The 19616-nt window shown below is 41.5% G+C and overlaps 1 protein-coding gene across 1 annotated transcript; it reads right to left on the reverse strand.

Moving 5' to 3' along the window:
* Positions 1-5139: 5139 nt before the first annotated feature.
* Positions 5140-12966, reverse strand: LOC106885922. Its single transcript, XM_014938444.1, has 4 exons — positions 12924-12966; positions 11853-11987; positions 9341-10317; positions 5140-9157 (listed from the first exon to the last, which is right to left on the reverse strand). Exons 1-4 carry the CDS (start codon positions 12964-12966, stop codon positions 5972-5974), a joined length of 4341 nt encoding a protein of 1446 aa, XP_014793930.1. The 3' UTR covers positions 5140-5971.
* Between the last annotated feature and the right edge of the window lie 6650 nt (positions 12967-19616).

Consider the following 19616-nt stretch of genomic DNA (forward strand, 5'->3'; position numbering starts at 1 on the left):
AGTATTCTATAATGGGGTTTTTTTTTTGGATGCTTATCTGAAACATCTCTGAAGTATCTAGCTCTTTGTACTTTGCTCAATTGTAATGTGAGCTTTTTATATATGCTGTCTCACAAACCTTGATTTTCTTTTTCCTGTTCACATATAGGCATGTTCATATGAAAGTATGATTAGATTTATGGTTCAGCAGCAGTTTATTTGTCACATTAATGTCCAGGTCAGAACTGTGTCATATAGTTACATTCTACTGTAGGGAAGGTATATATGTTTTGCTACCTAAAAATTAATTTCTTGCACTTTTGTAACCTTCTATTTGAGCTATGTGTTATTTTCAGGAACTTTTATTTATTGTATTTATTTTTAACTTATTGGGAACTATCTCTTAGTTTTTACATAGAGCATCCCTAAACATACACTCTGACTTAACACTTGCAAGGATTTCAGGGAATTGTAAGGTAGGACATGTGAGAGAATGCTCTTGCAAGAGGACAAAAGCATCAAAGACATAATTATTCAGAGTGTATATGGTAAAATATGCTACAATCAGAAAGGCACTAAAAATGCCATGGAGCAGTGCTGCCCTCTGGCTAGTGGTTTGTTCACAGTTCTCTAGGGCAGTATTACTGGCTATTTTGTTCTCCTTTAGTGGCAGCCCCTCTAGTCATCTTCTTCTAATCAAAATCCAATTGAAATTTAATTCATCCAGGTAGGTGTCATTAAAGTAGATTAGATTAATTTCTTTGAATTTCAGGAAATTAAAATAAATTACTATATTGTTCTTTTATATTAATAAAAATTATTTGATGCAGAGTAAGTTTGTGTGACACAAAACCAGCTATGATACACAGTCAAAAAAAAAAAAGTCAAGAAAAACCCCAAACTAGTCAAAACCCACTATGATATACAAACATATAAATATGTGTATGTATATATATGCACACATAGACAGGCACACCCAGAACTGAAAGCAATAAAGAATGAACATTCCTGGAAACGGAAGCACCTGTCTAATGCATGGATAGGTAAAGGTGACAAAAGAGAACTTGCTTGCTTTTGTACATTTTCTTTCTGGGTTACATTTATTGGTCTTACAAATGCAGGAATACTTCATGATGGAAAAGGTCCATTCAGCTCAGTATCCCATATCTGACATTGACAGAAAGCAGATTCTTGGGAAAGAGGTTAGACTGGAGGATTCATCTGACCATATTTCCTCCTAGTGTTTCCCAGCAATAATTTCTGACTCAAGGACTTCCTAGGCTGGAATTTCCTTAGTTGATCCTTATGCAAAAGCGGTTGTAAGCATTTAATTATCCTTGTCTGCTTTCTCTGAACTTTTTCTGCTTCTCTGATTTCCTTCCTTTTTGAGACGTAGCTCTGAAAAAAAAAGGTGCTCCCTGAAATTCTAATGTCTAATTACATTTTCCTTTCAATGTTCAGTTTAGCTTTTTGTTAGTTAAATGAATTAACAATATTGTGTGGCTTTAAAGTTATTTAAACATTTTTTGAAAACTGATTAAAATTACTCTTTACCAACACAATAGATGGTCCTGACTGAAATTATAAGATAGCGGGAAGTAGTAAGAGCAGTTCCAGTCCTTTACATTCTTTAAACAACGTCATAACTTCCACAGGGTTTTGTTGCACCCTGCCATAAGTTATGGCAGTTTTTGAATAGCCAAGACCAGAGCCAAAATTGCACAAGGTTCATAAGTGAGTTTAAAGCTAAATGGAAAGGCAAAGGCTGTCCCACTAAGCCTGTTTTTGTAGTACCTCAGTTATATCATGAAACAGTGCAGATTCATTGCTAACTCTAGCTAACCATGTTGGTGGTCATTTGTTCTCGGGTTTTTATTCTCAAATATGGGACCTAAATCTAGGTAGTTTCATAAACAATCATCATATTTTCGTTATCTCCTACCTAAAGTCAGCCATAACAGTATATGCTCAGCTCTCCCTGTTTGATTTTTAGGAAACTGAATTCAAAATCATGTGTAAGGGCAGCATCCGTGGTTGGACTCGATGATCTCAAAGGTCCCTTCCAACCATGAAGATTCTGTGACCCGCTTATGCAATATGAAAGCTAAGGACCTGTTTTCATTTATGTTCTTATACCTGGACCAGTTAAATATGAAAATGTCGGTGACATTGTCTTTTTCATATCGGAGGCAGTTCTGAGATACTTGCACTGAATGAGTATGCTAATGAACAGAAAGCTCGTGTACTCACAAGTTACCAATTCAGACAAAAACAGTTTTATAAATAACCTGAATAGGTAAAATGGAAGCTAATTCCAAGAAGACTAGCACTATTTATAAGGAAGCAAGATATAGCATTCTTTACTTGGACTTCTGGACTTGCTGCCTTTTCATACTATGCTGCTATTATTTCATATGAAAATTTAGTATTATAGAAACACATTTTATATAAAAGTTTTAATTTTTCAGGTTTTGTCCTTAAGTATAGGAATCTTGAATTGAAATCAAACATAAAGTGTCACTGGGGCAAGAGCAGAGGTGTGAAAGATTTGTTTTTTTCGTTGTATGTGCACATGAACTTAAATTTTGAACCAATGTCTGTCTAAAAGAAATACCTAATTTTGTAAAATGTAGATGATTGTAACTTCTGAAAAGTGTAGAAAGATTACACTTATGGACTTTGCAGTAGGAACCGGTTTGTATTTTTTGCATATAATACTTCAGATATATGAGTTCTGATTGTATAGAGAATTCTTCACTCGCATTGTTGCCTGGTATAGGTTTTTCTTGCTTTCCAAATCTAAATGCTTCTTTTGGATTATCTGAGTTCTAGCCTTTAAAAAAAAAACATAGAAGGAAAAAGGTCATAACTTCTGGCTTTGGTTGCATGAAGGACCAACCTTGCCAGCCAAGAAATAGAAACATCATCTGGTTGTACTCACTGTTGTATAACACCTTTATGTTTGCATATACAATGAATAGTGCTCGAAGTGAGCTGAGGAATGGATCCCTAAGTGCACTGTTGTAGAGTCTGTCGATGATATAGGCACAGTTACTACTTGATTTTTTTGAAAACCTTTTTTCCTCTAATTTGAAATCTCTGTTCATGTGGAAGCATAGCAAAGGGATGTCAAACTAGTGGGTTTTATACCACCATCTCCCATACCTGTATTAGAAATCAAATTTTCTCTTGTTAGGTTACCTGTTTCAATCTGGTTATTAAATAGTATTTATTTGTTTATTAATTAGGAATTTAGGTTAAATTCAGTACTAAGATTACTGCAAGAATCAGAGTAAAAATGAACAGGAATGTTAATCAGTGATGGTGCAGATGGGCCCAAGTCCAGGACCTGTAACATCAAACTGAAGCAAAGGTATTACATAGCATTGCGAAAAACTTTAATCCTAAATTAGTGAATTTAAAATAAAAAGTTGTCCATAAAAAAATGTTTAAATATTGAAAAACACTAAACTGTTAAGAGGAATGTAAGAACATAAAAAAAGGTCAAATTAAGTAAGTTTTTTTTAAAGTCAGCATTTGGGATGTCATGGTTGTTTCCTCAGAGCTCATATTAGATGCCTGATTTAGAAAGGTTTTGACAGGAATTGTATTAGACAAGTCATCTTTCATCTGTTAGTAATTAAGTTAAAGTGATTGGAAGAACTTAGTTTAGGTTCTGGATGAAATGGATAAGATCTTAAATGTTTCCTAATGGAATCTGTCTGATTATATGCTGTGGGTCAATCTGATTAAAATATAGCAGTGAGAGAAGGGGATAAGCACACATTTTTAAAGGAGATGTACTGCTTTGGAATTTTATATGTGTAAATGCACTTTATTTATATCTATGTATGCTCACATTAAATATGGAGTAGCCAAGTTCATGTAATCCCTAGTTTGTCATTCATTGCAAAGAAAGACGTTTTATTTCAAATTACATTGCATTTGCCCCAAATTACACTGGGGATTGTGAAGCAGATATACACAAATTATTTTTCTGTACTGCTTCCTTTTGGCACCAGGCTGGTTTGTTTGTTTGATTTGCTGTTTATAACCCTTTATCTGCCTGTACGGTACAGTTTCTGGGCTTCATTCTTCAATGTCTTTGCTCAGTAAGTTCACAAAGGAGGAAGAAAGAAGGTACCGAAAGAAGAAATAACATAAAGGACTAATTTTACATATTAATACCTGCTTATAAAGTTCTTAAACAGAATCTCTTATTCTGTACTTGCCACAAGGCCAATGTAGTCAGTAAAACTAGGACATTTGCCAAAGTTTCATCTTAGCCTTGGAAACAACGTGAACAATAAGCTTTCTGTTAAATATTTACTTTATTTTCTGTCCTGATATGTTCTTTCTGTTTCTATGCAGCCATGTGCTTTAACATGTCATACTGTTTGGGTCATGTTGCACAAAGTATTTTTTTACACAGAAGAAATTTTTCAGCCTTTTCTATTCAAGCCTGTTTCAGAGCATTCAAATTCTTTAGCAGCAGTTAGTTATGTAGCCATTAAATCCAAGAAAGCCTGTTATCACCTCTTTTTTTGGGTGGTGTAATCTCAATTAATTTCAAGTTCCTTTCATGAACCCAGTTCTGTTAACATATCTTTTGTGCTTAAATTGAGTCAATAATCCACTGCAACTCCTCCACATTCAAAACCAGAAGCAGTTCTTGCCTCAGGGGCCCTTATGGACAGAGGACCATGGGGTATTGGCTAGTGCTGCCCATTGTTGTTAAATGAGAAAATACTTCACCAAGTCTCTGTAGTCATGTGGGCTAGTGTAGAACAGGTTTCATTTCAGTTTGAAACTTTACTTGATGCAAATATCAGAAAAATACCAAAAAAAAAAAAAAAAAAGTTGAAAGAGGTAGATGGTAGAGATTTTCCTTTGAGAGAGAGAGAACAAGCTAACAAGCTGCTGCTGCTAAAGGAAGCTGCCTTTTCAAAAATTGTATTTTTGTTTGTTCTGTCTCATTTATCTCTTTCATCAAACAGCGTTATTATATTAGACTGTGTTCACACGCATGCCATGTATGGAGTGGAGCGTGACTGATTGCAACTGCTCTTAGTGTCGTGGTTTGGCCTCAGACGGCAACAAAGGACCACGTGCAGCCGCTCGCACACAATAGAGCCCTCACGGCCACGCGGCCGGGAGGGAAAAATGGGAATAAAAAGGCAAAACTCGTGGGTTGAGACAAAGGCAATTTTAACAGAACAGAACAAAGAGCAATAACAACAACAATAACAGAGGGGTATACAACCGCGATCACGATACCGCCGCTCGATACCGCCGCGCGCCGACCGCTCCCGGGACGCCCCCGACCGCTCTACTCCTCCGGGGGTCACCGCCTCCTCTCCCCAACTTCCTGTCCCCTCCCCTTCCCGGCTAGCTCCGGCTACCCCTTGGGCATGGCTCACATGGGATGGAATACTTGTGTCCCTCCTAGGTCCTGGGGAGAATTAACCCCATCACTGCCAGACCCAGGACATCATCCACCCCTTATTCCATACCATTTCATGCCATGCCCAGATCCTACAGTTTCCAGTTGTATACTGTCAGTTTCTCCTGACATATATATATATATACACATATAGGTATAATGTCCTTAGTCTATGGGCCATCGCTCTAAAATGTCTGTTGAGTTCATTTAACCCATGACTTCAACCTCCATCTGTTAGAACAGTCTCTCAGGGCATGCAAGATGGTGTATGTTGGGGCTGGACTGTTGCATGTTGTATCTTTTCTCTGGGCCTTGTGGCTGATGTATCCGGTGTAGCTCATGTCCATGGGTTGAAGACGTTGGTCTCATTGAAATTGCTGGGCGCCAGCTGCTGAGGTCAGTTCTGGTCTCTTCAAGGCTGCACCGTACTTGATTTCTCATCAGAGTCCATCAGTCATTAGTTGGGTGATTCCTACTATAGTACAACCAATAGCAGTCACCAAAGTGAGATGGCAGGGTCATTTAGCAATTAACATCATACAGTTTCATTCATTGGCTATTCTCGCCCAAAATCAGGTTCCCGTGTGGTACACACTGCACTTCCCCATCCTTCCGCATCACCCACCAAGTGCATCCGGGTCCTTGAGCAAAGGCAACCCCACGGACAGGTTTGCCTTTGCCTGAGGCAGGACTGACCCAGACTGTCTTCCCCAACATATTCTTCATGTGCACTACGGGGACTCTGTCTCCCTCCACAGTACGTGGGGGTTTAGACTGGGCAGGGCCAGCTCGGTTGCTAGATCCCCTGGTGTTAACTAACCAGGTAGCCTTTGCTAAATGTGTATCCCAATTTTTAAAAGTCCCACCACCCATTGCTCTCAGTGCAGTTTTTAACAGTCCATTGTACCGTTCTACCTTCCCAGAGGCTGGTGCATGATAGGGAATGTGGTAAACCCACTCAATACCATGCTCTTTGGCCCAGGTGTCAATGAGACTGTTTCGGAAATGAGTCCCATTGTCCGACTCAATTCTCTCTGGGGTGCCATGTCGCCACAGAACTTGCTTTTCGAGGCCCAGGATGGTATTCCGGGCAGTGGCATGGGGCACAGGGTATGTTTCCAGCCATCCAGTGGTTGCTTCCACCATTGTGAGCACATAGCGCTTGCCTTGACGGGTCTGTGGAAGCGTAATATAATCAATCTGCCAGGCCTCCCCATATTTGTATTTCAGCCATCGTCCTCCATACCAAAGGGGCTTTAATCGCTTGGCTTGCTTGATTGCAGCGCATGTCTCACATTCATGGATGACCTGTGCAATAATGTCCATGGTCAAATCCACCCCTCGGTCCCGAGCCCATCTATATGTAGCATCTCTCCCTTGATGGCCTGAAGAGTCATGGGCCCATCGAGCTAAGAATAATTCGCCCTTATGTTGCCAGTCCAGATCCACCTGAGCCACTTCAATCTTGGCAGCCCGATCCACTTGCTGGTTATTCTGATGTTCCTCAGTGGCCCGGCTCTTGGGTACATGGGCATCTACATGACGTACTTTCACAACCAGATTCTCTACCCGGGCAGCGATATCTTGCCACAATTCCGCAGCCCAGACAGGTTTGCCTCTGCGCTGCCAATTCTGCTGCTTCCACTGCTGTAACCACCCCCACAAAGCATTTGCCACCATCCATGAGTCGGTGTAGAGATAAAGTACCGGCCATTTTTCCCGCTCGGCAATGTCCAAAGCCAGCTGAATTGCTTTCACCTCTGCAAATTGGCTTGATTCACCTTGTCCTTCAGTGGCTTCTGCAACTTGTCTTGTAGGACTCCACACAGCAGCCTTCCACTTCCTATGCTTTCCCACAATCCGGCAGGACCCATCAGTGAACAGGGCATATCTCCTCTCATCTTCTGGTAGTTCATTATATGGTGGAGCCTCTTCTGCACGCATCACCTCCTCCTCTGGTGACATTCCAAAATCCTTGCCTTCTGGCCAGTCCATAATCACCTCTAGAATTCCTGGGCGACTGGGGTTTCCCATTCGAGTTCGCTGAGTGATCAGTGCAATCCACTTACTCCACGTAGCATCCGTTGCATGATGTGTGGTAGGGACTCTTTCTTTGAACATCCAACCCAGCACTGGCAGCCGGGGTGCCAAGAGGAGCTGTGCTTCTGTACCAACCACTTCTGAAGCAGATCGAACCCCTTCATATGCTGCCAGTATCTCCTTTTCTGTTGGAGTATAGCGGGCTTCGGATCCTCTGTATCCCCGACTCCAAAATCCTAGGGGTCGACCGCGTGTCTCCCCTGGGGCTTTCTGCCACAGGCTCCAGGTAGGGCCGTTCTCCCCAGCTGCGGTGTAGAGCACATTTTTAACATCTTGTCCTGCCCGGACTGGCCCCAGGGCTACTGCATGGACTATTTCCTGTTTAATTTGTTCAAAAGCTTGTCGTTGCTCAGGACCCCATTTAAAATCGTTCTTCTTCCGGGTAACTTGATACAGAGGGCTCACAATCAGACTGTAATCTGGGATATGCATCCTCCAAAAACCCACAATGCCTAGGAAAGCTTGTGCTTCCTTCTTACTAGTTGGTGGGGACATAGCTGCTATCTTATTGATCACATCCGTTGGGATCTGACGGCGTCCATCTTGCCATTTTACTCCTAAAAACTGGATCTCCTGTGCAGGTCCCTTGACCTTACCCCGTCTTATAGCAAAACCAGCTTTCAGAAGGATTTGAATTATTTTATGCCCCTTCTCAAAAACTTCTTCTGCTGTGTTGCCCCATATGATAATATCGTCAATGTACTGCAGATGTTCTGGAGCTTCACCCTTTTCCAGTGCAGTCTGGATCAGTCCGTGGCAAATGGTGGGGCTGTGTTTCCACCCCTGGGGCAATCGATTCCAGGTGTACTGGACACCTCTCCAAGTGAAAGCAAACTGGGGCCTGCACTCTGCTGCCAGAGGGATTGAGAAGAATGCATTGGCGATATCAATTGTGGCGTACCACTTGGCTGCCTTGGACTCCAGTTCGTATTGAAGTTCTAACATGTCCGGCACGGCAGCACTCAGCGGTGGCGTGACTTCGTTGAGGCCACGATAGTCCACAGTTAGCCTCCACTCTCCATTAGATTTCCGCACCGGCCATATGGGACTGTTAAAGGGTGAGTGAGTCTTGCTGATCACTCCTTGAATCTCTAGTTGACGAATCAGCTCATGGATGGGGATCAGAGAGTCTCGGTTAGTTCGATATTGCCGCCGATGAACTGTTGTGGTAGCAATTGGCACCTGTTGTTCTTCAACCTTCAACAGCCCTACAACAGAAGGGTCCTCTGAAAGACCAGGCAAGGTGGACAGCTGTTTAACTTCTTCCGCCTCCAATGCAGCTATGCCAAAAGCCCACCGGTACCCTTTTGGATCCTTAAAATATCCTCTCCTGAGATAATCTATACCAAGGATACATGGAGCATCTGGGCCAGTCACAATGGGATGCTTTTGCCACTCATTTCCAGTTAGGCTCACTTCAGCTTCCAGTACAGTCAACTCTTGGGATCCCCCTGTCACTCCAGAAATACAGATGCGTTCTGTCCCTGTATGGCTTGATGGTATTATGGTACACTGTGCACCCGTGTCCACTAAAGCTCTATACTCCTGTGGCTCTGACGTGCCAGGCCATCGAATCCACACTGTCCAATAAATCCGGTTGTCCCTTTCCCCCACCTGGCCGGAGGCAGGGCCCCCCTAATAGTGGTCATAGTATCCGTTACTTGCTTGTTGCAGAAATGATTTGGAGGTTCCTTCAAGGGGATCAGAAGTAGGTTCAGGCCTTCTATACTGTCTGGGGAACTGCACATTGGAAACTGGGGCAGCACTTTTCCTGGAGGGATCCCCTTTTGTGGTGGTTCTTCCTTGCAGTTCCTGTACCCGTGCCCGTAGGACTGAAGTAGGTTGTCCATCCCACTTCCTCATGTCCTCTCCGTGGTCACGCAGGCAGAACCACAGGGTGTTTCGTGGTGTGTACTCCCTGTATTCTCTATCTTGAGTGGAGAAGTGTCTGCTTCTAACAGCTGAGATACTGGCTCGTACAGGCGGGGAGGATATATTCTCTTCAAGTTGCTGGACCTTCCGGGACAGTTTCTCCACAGCTGAGACAAGGGGAGAAGAGAGACTTTCTTCATATTGCCGAAGTCGGGCAGCCACCTCATCCACCGTTGGTCCCTCTTCGCCTCTCCATTCCATCACTGCCAATGAGTTGGCATATGACGATGGGGCGCTCCGTACAAACTTCCGCCACATGGGCCTTGTGCACTGGACCTCATCAGGATCTGTGGGTGACTGTGCATTGTCCAGGTCACAATAAATCATCTCCCGCACGGCTAGTTCTCTCAGGTACTGGATACCTCTCTCCATGGTGGTCCACTTGCTCGGATGGCATATAACATCTTCACTGAAGGGGTACCTTTCCCTCACACCTGATAGGAGTCGCCTCCAGAGGCTGAGGACCTGTGTCTTCTTCCCAATTGCCTTGTCAATGCCCGCCTCTCTAGACAGAGATCCCAGCTGCCTGGCCTCCCTACCCTCCAATTCCAAGCTACTGGCTCCGTTATCCCAGCACCGGAGCAGCCAGGTGACAATGTGCTCGCCTGGAAGTCGGCCGAAATCTTTCCGCATGTCCCGCAGCTCACTCAGGGACAGGGATCGAGTGATTATCTCTGATTCTGCCTCTTCCTCTTGTTCTCGTGATGACCCTGCTTCATTGTCATCCCTCACTAAGCGAACTGATTTCTTGTTGCATTTCTTCTTCTGGATAGGGGCGACTGACACGGGCACAGGCTGATTTTCTGGTTCAGTTGCAGTGACTGCCACTGGGGTTGGGGCAGCCGCAGCACCTGCTGCAGGGGCTGGAGCAGCCACAGCACTGGTTGCAGGGGTTGGAGCAGCCACAGTGTCTACTGCAGGGGTTGGAGCAGCCACAGCATTGGTTGCAGGGGTCGGAGCAGCCACAGCACTGGTTGCAGGGGTCGGAGCAGCCACAGTGTCTGTCGCAGGGGTTGGGGCAGCCACAGCATTGGTTGCAGGGGCTGGAGCAGCCGCAGCATTGGTTGCAGGGGCTGGAGCAGCCACAGTGTCGGTCGCAGGGGTTGGAGCAGCCACAGTGTCTGTCGCAGGGGTTGGGGCAGCCACAGCATTGGTTGCAGGGACTGGAGCAGCCGCAGCATTGGTTGCAGGGGCTGGAGCAGCCACAGTGTCTGTTGCAGGGGTTGGAGCAGCCACAGTGTCTGTCGCAGGGGTTGGGGCAGCCACAGCATTGGTTGCAGGGACTGGAGCAGCCGCAGCATTGGTTGCAGGGGCTGGAGCAGCCACAGTGTCTGTCGCAGGGGTTGGAGCAGCCACAGTGTCTGTCGCAGGGGTTGGAGCAGCCACAGTGTCTGTCAGCCTGGTTTCCATGTCCTCCCCCTGAGGATGCTGCACAACATTGAGCAGTGCTCGGTAGATACTGGCCAAGGCCCAGCACAATGCAGTGAGCTGTGCCTCTCTGGAATAGCCACAGCATTTTCCTTTCAAATATTCTACCACTTTATCAGGGTCCTGTAATTGTTCGGTGGTGAGATCCCAGACCATTGGAGGTGAAAAAGTCTCTAGATACCTGCCCATGTTCTCCCACATGCCATGCCACCCGTGACCCTTCAGCCTCGGGGCAGATCTCTTGGTGATAGCCTTAAATAGTTGCTTAACCTTAAACAAAATCTGAAACACATTCAGGAGACCTAGCAGTAAGACCAAACTGGTTTGCGTGTCCCAAGGGTATTCAAAATTTTCAAAAACTGACATATCCAGCACAAAAAAGGAGGTGAAAGAGCTGGGGAAAATATCCCCCCCTGCTTCCCTCATAGATTCAGTGTGTTTATCAATAAATTCCCCGAGATATGGGCAGGAAAGCAGCGCTGAATAAACACCCCAACAAAACCATCTGAACAGAGATGCTATCATATCATAAGTTGATATAGCACAAGACAGCAAAATTATAACCCTGATCCCTCTCCCAGAAGTGATAAACATCATCACGGGCAGTACATACGGCATGTAAGAGTTCACATAACACAGCCATGAAAACAAACGAAACAACATTGTGCCCAGCAACTAATACAATGAACACAGATACAAAATTCCTTTTAACATGCCCTGGTCGGATCTGCCGTAATCTCAACCCTCCGAGTGCCCCACGTTGGGCGCCAAAAAGGACTGTCGTGGTTTGGCCTCAGACGGCAACAAAGGACCACGTGCAGCCGCTCGCACACAATAGAGCCCTCACGGCCACGCGGCCGGGAGGGAAAAATGGGAATAAAAAGGCAAAACTCGTGGGTTGAGACAAAGGCAATTTTAACAGAACAGAACAAAGAGCAATAACAACAACAATAACAGAGGGGTATACAACCGCGATCACGATACCGCCGCTCGATACCGCCGCGCGCCGACCGCTCCCGGGACGCCCCCGACCGCTCTACTCCTCCGGGGGTCACCGCCTCCTCCCCACAACTTCCTGTCCCCTCCCCTTCCCGGCTAGCTCCGGCTACCCCTTGGGCATGGCTCACATGGGGTGGAATACTTGTGTCCCTCCTAGGTCCTGGGGAGAATTAACCCCATCACTGCCAGACCCAGGACACTTAGTATCTCCACAGTGGTTTACCTTCTGCTCATTTCCTTGTATTCTGACTGCTTGGGTTGTACTACAGTATCTCTTAGGAGGGTAAGAAGTCCCTTACCTGGATAGATTTAAAAGGATAAATGGATATTTTCCAGGGTTCTTCCCCTCACCTTGCCCCTGAAGAGCACAAATAGTTTTTCAGTGTGATATATAGAAACTTGTTGTCACTATGGTGACTTGAGTTTCCTCACTTGATACTGTAGGTCTCAAAGTAAGATTTGAAAAAAACATCTCCTCCGTCCCAATTAGTTTTGCTACTCAGTTTTTGGAAGTCATATATCTATTTCCATACTAACTTAGTTTCTTTCAGTGAAAGACACTATTATGTATGAATTTCTGTATTATGAACATAGCTGGCTTCTAAGTGTGGTAATTCCATTCAATCACCTTATCATTCTCTTTGCCAATAAAATATTATTCCCTGATATGTATTTTTTAGTATTTTTTCCAGGCCATTTTTAAAGGTTTGGTTTAGATGTCCTGTACATACCATATTATTATTTTTTTTACTGAACAATAGGATTTATTTTATTTCTGGAATAGTAATTTTCTATCATATTGCAGGAAGAGAATGTAAGGTGAAGCAATTGGAGTGATGAGTTTTCTTCCACTGCTTTAGGAGATTGGTCTATAGCTGAACAGGTTTCAAGGTTAGGAAATTACATGTTGTCCTGTAATCCTCCTTTTATTGTATTTATGCCCCCTTGGATCAGTTTAAGTCTTTTTTCTCTCTGCTTTATATTCACACTTTTCAAGGATTTCCCTCATTGACATATACTAGCCAGTATATATAAAATTTACATCTTTCTTTGGATCCTTCCTCAAAGGCCAGATTGTTCAGCATCTTAGTTTGGATTTTTCTTTTCTGAATTCCCCACATTTTGTAAACTCTGAGATGCCCAGAGCTCAGCATTATGGTGCTAAAGCACAACTCTGCCATTTAGGTAGGTCTTAATACATGTCTAATCTATGATGGATGCACCTCTGTTGGCACCTAATATCATATCAAAGTTATTATTTTTGTTTTCTTTCTTGCTGGTATAGTGTTTGAAATATTGTAGCTGACTTGCTGTTTACTCTTACCTTAAGACATTTTCAGCACTGCTGCTTTTCATATATTTCTGTGTGTTCAAAAGCAATTGTTTCCTTAAAGACAAGGATTTGTGCTTTTCCTGCTGGCCTCTTGCCTTTCTTCCTCCTTTTCTTCCCCCTTTTTACCCCCTTTTCTTCACCCCATCTAGTCTCTCACACTAAATAGCTCTCCAAAAAAGGAAAACCAGAAGCTTTTCCCACACAGTGACAGCAGTTACTGTGGAACAGAGATAGGCTGCAAGTTTTTAACCTAGCCTACTCCAAAACACCTTGTTTGTCTGTATTTGTATGTAATCTCCTAAGGCAAGCAAGCAAAAAAATATTGCATTAGGTTTTCCAGACCCAGATCCATAAAATAAAACCCCCAAAGCCTTAGGACTTGCTGACAGACTTATGTGCCTATTGCTTTTCTCTGAGAGGCAAGGCAGTTCACCTGAGTTTATCACCACATCTCTATGAGTATGCAGCACCAGGAGCACAAGAGGCTCATGGTACAGGATTAGACTTCAAGACAGTGCAACCACTTGTACTTTGTCCCTTGTCACCAGGAGAAGACCCTGGGACTGGGTTCAATAAGCACTCAGAAGTGCCAGCATGAAGTCTGTCTCAGGCATCCATAAAGAAGTGGATGTAATTTCCCTGTGCCCAAGCTCTGACAATGGAGGAGACAGGGTAGGAACTTCCTTCTTTCACTGCAAAGGTGTTGCATCACCTTTTCTTTATTTTTTCCTGGGTTTTGATTTTCTGTTTCAGGAGCTGAATGCCAAAAAGCTATCCACTGTAGTGCCAATCAAACCTTAAGTGTTGAAGCTACTTTTTAATTGGGCAGTCATCTTTCAAGAACTTTACCTGTGTCGTTCATGCATGTCTTAGGGATCATAAGCTGAAGTTTGACATGAGATCAGACTTACTGTTGCCTGCTGTGATGGCTTGCTGAATTCTTTGTCATTTGTCATTTCTTGTTGTTTGTGTTCCTGCTCAATGAGGACACATCTCTCCTTACCCTACATTCTCTAGGAAGATTTATGGTGTTATATCAAATACCTCTCTGGACACCCATTAGGGTAGAAACTCAACTTTCACAGGATGTTCTTGGATATTAATTGAAAAGAATACTTTTTGAATGGTTCTCTTATTATTTACATATATTTTTCATTGCAATATTGCTATAGATTTTCTTGGGTTTTTTATAAGATAAAGCCTATAATGTGCAGGAAGCTCCTTGTCTTCTTTTATGGGTTGTTCTTATGTATGCTCATAGGAGAAAGTTGCAGAAATGGCATCTAGATTTTTACAGGTCATTTCATATGTACATGTACGCGTGTGTGTATTTATCTAGATATAGCAAAACAGAACTCTCAATACTGTGATTGAGCACCTGCATGTAAAAACATCAAAAGTGACAATCACTTTGTATGCATTGTGGTAGTACTGTAAAATATGGTATCCTCTTTTTAGTCAAGTTTTACTTGATTTTCAAAAACAGTTGCTAAGTATTTGGTAAAATGGTTGACTAACTGGTTTAAGATTCTGTCTGTTTAATGAGAAGTTCTGCTATTAATCTCATATGCTCTCAGGAATACTTTTTGTTTTCTATAAAAGTTTATTATACAGGGATAATTTTGATTAACTAATTTCTGCCTGAGACTGTGGTTTTTTATTTTTATTTTTTTGCCTGCTGATAACCTTAATTGGCATTGATAATTTTGCCTCATTTCCTCTTATATTCCTCATTTCCTACACAGGTTTTATTTTGCTTCAGATGTCTGAGCAATCCCTTCAGAAGCCACTGCAAGATCAAGTACAATAAGCAGATGGGCTACGATATTTTCTGCTTTGAAACCTATGCTTGGTTTTGGATCAGAAAAAAAGAAAAAGTAAAATGCAGACTGGTCAAGATTTCATCTCCAGTCCAGTTAATGACATGCTCTCATTCTTATGGGTAATTCTACCAAGCTTTAATCAATAATTTCTCATACTTTCACACAAGAGAACATACTAAAGAGAGCAGTGTGCTCATCAGAATATGGAGATGTACTTGTCATTGCATTTCAACTGTTCACTGCCTCCATTTTCTTACCACTTAGCGAAAATCAGGTAATGAAAATAACATGCTGATGGAAGCTCAATCCACAGAGATTAAAATTCTGCCTGGGTTGAAGGAAAATCCACGTCATGATGAAAACAATATTAGTTCTAAATACGGGAGAAAATATTCTCATGTCTTTTCTATCAGAAGTTTAACCATGGTTGTGCATCTGAATGGTGTAAGTATTAACATCAGTATCTTGAAGAATCCAGAGTGCAGTCTAAGTAACGAGTCCTTAAAATTCACAGTATTAGAGGCCAGCTTCATGAGTGTTCCCCGGTAATCCATTTCCATACATAGTCAGTGATAGCATGCAGATTTACAAGGACTGCAGTTTAGACCTTTTATTGAGCACAATGTTTTTGAAATTGGTGACTTCCAGTAGATGAAGAAACCACACTATTTTGCTTCAGTTTTGCACAGAATTAATGACTTTCAACCTTTACGAAAATCTTAGTGAATTTAGTTTTCTCTAAGTGACCTTTTAAAATAGATGCAAATACAAGCTGTAGAGAGAGTGGCTGTGTGTATGTGCAATGGTACCAGTATATGAGTAGACATAATTAAAAAAATGTAGGTTTTTAATCTTTGGTATTTTAACTTCTTTTCAGGCTCTGAAGGCATATTCTGATCAGTCTGGTACCTTTGCTTGACAAATGTTCTCTTAGTAAATATAATAAATAAAGGCTTTGTTTTAAATCCTTTCTCATGTCATGTGAACAGCTTAGACTTTAATTTATGCAGTTCTAGCTATGATTATTTTCTACTTCAATGGTTTTCAATACCACCTAAAACGACTCTGGTAAAAATACTGTTAAATTACGTATGTTTAAATGATAAATTTAAAACAATGACTCAACATTTTGTAAATATTACGGACTGTTAGTCTGACATTATTACATTTGGTTCTAAACTAGGTACCTACTGTAAAGCAGCTACTTAGTCTCTCTCATTCAAGAATGGAGAGAAATGAACACTATCAGAGAATGACTCAAATACGTTTCTGTAGAATATGCTGAATTGTTCTCTGGAAGTGTTTACCCTTCCTGACCATACAGGGACAGTAGAGGACAAACATAATGTAGCCTAAGACCGGGCTGAGAATCATAAAATAAATCCTACTTTTAATTGCAGTAAACTAAGTACCTGAATAATTCACAGAAATTGTTTTCAAGAGTATGATCCAGAAATAAAGTTAGACAAGCACCACTGAAGGGAATTAAGAGTGGCAGTCACAGATGACTGGAACAACACAGATTTGCAGGAATTAAACTTCGTTTGCTTTGTTAGGTGGTTTTGTTTTGCTTTTGTTTTGTTTTATTTTAGCTAGTTTCTTGGCATTTCAGAAACAGGAATACTGTCTTTGGAAAAAAACTCCCATCCATGGAGTGTCATCACTCCAATTTCTCTTTTTGAATATTCTTGGTCTTCATTATAACTAAGAACTCTATAAAATAACCTGGTAGTGTATTGTTCACATCTGAATTTCTCATTGTTGAACGCAATTGGTTTAGCTAGATTAAACCTCCTGATCCACGTTTATATCACAGCACATAAATCTTTTTTGCATGGTACTAGTAACATGTCACTTAATTTCCCATATCAGAACTCACTGTGAGTGAATATTACTGTCTGTAAGATACATTCCTTCTGTCTTCTGTGACTTTTGGATGTAGTGGCAAAGTATGTGGTATTTTGGGTGAATCCTAGATGGTTTCTAAACTGTATAGCTTATCAGTATGAGATAAAGCAGAAGTGGTTGTTATGGGAGATGAATAGTGCAAAAGAAGGGGTCAGTTCTCTACCTTGGCAGCCCTAGGAGGAGTGGTGGTGCAACAAGATCTTTTGTTGTATTTCTCAAGATTACCCATCAGGTGCTTCATCTCTCTGCAGGATCTCATGTTCAGCAGTTCTTAAGACTGGCTACACTGTAAGGCATGTCTGACTTTGTGTTCTCTGCACTGTCCTACTATTCATACAGAAAATAATACTCCTTCCCCAAATGAAAGAAATCTTCCTTGGAGATCCTGGTATTTGTTGTTTACAATTCCAAGTAACTGTCTTATTGTATTATCACAGCAAATTTTTTACTTAAAGTTCCAATTACAGGTATTACTCAAATTATAATGTTTTTGACTATAGCTTAAATTACTTTAACCTGAATTTTAATTCATTATTCTTCAGTTAACAATCTATTTTTTGAAGATATGCATCAGGCAGCTGGTCCCAAATAGCCATCTAGCGTCCTTTCTGTCAACCCAAGTATGTATTTTCAACATTCAGAGAATTGTACCTGAGTAATAATATCCAATTTATGTCTGCAGTAGAAATTATAATGCTACTTTGACAATGTCACTCGTTGTTATGGACAAGTGCAAATATATCACACATCTCAAATAAAAGACACACAAAAAAAAGATAACTCTTCAGTTATAGCTTTTATTTTTATAGATATAACTTTTTAGTTATAGCATTTATAGCTCAGTAGAAACACGTTAGTAAAGAGGATGGGAAGTACAACTCCTCAACTTTACAATTGTGCTATAGGTTAGACATTTTCTTATTTATTTAAAAGGAGAAATGTGGGATTAAAAATATACCCACAGTGTGTTCATAGGTCTTGTTCTTATTCCACCTATTATTTACAGCCAGCCAATCTGACAAATTAGAAATGTTAGTATCTCAAAAATTATAAAGGTTTTATGCTGCAGCAGAAGAAATTAATTATTTACATTTCTTAAAGGAATACCAAATAAACTCTTACTTTTGCAAGCCTCTGATGATCAGTCCTCCTTGGAGCTCTCTCACAGGATGAGATGCAAAAAATGCCTGCTAAATTCAGGAAGCTGTTGGAGGTTGAAAAAAAAATGTAAGAGAAGCACAGGTGGCAAGAGGATTCGGAAAGCAAGAAAAGGCCAGAAGGAATTCCTGCAATGCCCACACAGATTAAGGCATTGATCTTCTTTGGCCATCTGCAGTGCCAAAATCTCAGCAAGCCCCATTGATGACCTTATAGTAGTGGCTACTTCCTTTCAAGGATGGGCCTTTCCGGTCAGCTGCTTATGGCTTTCCTATAAAACTCTCCTGACTCCTTTTCCAGATTATCCATCAGGCCAATAGCAGGGGGATTGGACTAGATGATCTTTAAGGTGCCTTCCAACCCACACCATTTTATGATTATGATTCTATAGAAGAAAAGAAGTAGCCACCACTTTTCATCCAGCACTTTACTGGCATATTCACAAGCACTTTGAGTTTTCCAGAGCTCTGACAATTGTGGCAAAAAATTCCCTCTCACTCAGTCACTATGCAACAAATATGAGGCAAAATAAGGATAGATCAATAAATCTTCCACTGATTTTGTTTTAAACTTTGGTTTCACTGTTCTCTATTTTTCCAGATTAAATCTACCAGATTGTTAGATAACATAAAAAGCTTGTTTTCTTCCTCCTGGTGGTTTCTCCCTATTTATATTTATGAGCTTACTAAAGCTTTGTTTTGTTTGTCTCTTTTTGCTGTCCACTCTATTTTAAGGAAGTGAGAAATCATAGCCATACCAAAAATATTTTACAATCATAAGAAAACAGCAAGAAATTGACAAAGTGCAATGAAGTGGTATGCCATGGTCTCAGGTGAGCAAGAAGAGATAGTTGCATTTAAATAGATACTTGCTTAAGCAAATAAATCACATCTTGTGTAACACAATCCATAAAACTAACCTGGCAATAAAATGCACCTTGCCACAGCTAGAAGTCCTAAAACTAAACAAATAAATAAAATAAAATAAAATGAAATAAAATGAAATAATATAAAATAAAACCAAGAAACTTCAGGTAGGTCAGCTACTTTGAGTGTACAGAACAATCAATATTTTAAAACAGATGTAACGTGTAACATATGAAAACATATGTAGCATTTCTTAGTGATCTTACATTCTTGGATTCAGGGATCTCTCCAGAAATGGGGTCACATCCCAGCTGTATTTCTGCAGTGTATGAGCTAGGAACTGTATGCAGTTCCCAGCCCAGTTTCAGTAGTAGTCAAAGACACTGCATACTTTCTAGTTAGAGAGGTGTGTGGTCAGTCATGTATAATTCCCAAATGGAAAACCGGTTGATTGTTCAGCCAGTTGACTGTTTCTTTTTGTTTGCTGGCTGTTTGCTGGGGTTGTGTCATTTTGCAACTGCTTTTCACACCCACTGTTCGCTAATTTCCTCACCTTGTCCTTTCCATCCACTAAGCCCAGTAAAAACAGATGGCATCCATTGTGTAGGCATGCCTCTTCTAAGAGGTGCCCAAGTTCCAGTAACAGT

The sequence above is a fragment of the Calidris pugnax genome, unplaced genomic scaffold (genome assembly GCF_001431845.1).
Source record: "Calidris pugnax isolate Ruff unplaced genomic scaffold, ASM143184v1 scaffold13, whole genome shotgun sequence".
NCBI lineage: Eukaryota > Metazoa > Chordata > Aves > Charadriiformes > Scolopacidae > Calidris > Calidris pugnax.

Excerpts from the sequence above, each read along its gene's own strand:
- LOC106885922 (XM_014938444.1), bottom strand. The coding sequence starts at position 12,966 with ATGCTGAACAATCTGGCCTTTGAGGAAGGATCCAAAGAAAGAT. Across the intron at positions 11,988-12,923 it reads GGAAGGATCCAAAGAAAGAT|CCGGAGCTAGCCGGGAAGGG; the intron begins GTAAATTTTATA and ends CCCAAGGGGTAG. Across the intron at positions 10,318-11,852 it reads GCGGCGGTATCGTGATCGCG|CCCCTGCAGCAGGTGCTGCG; the intron begins GTTGTATACCCC and ends TGGCTGCTCCAG.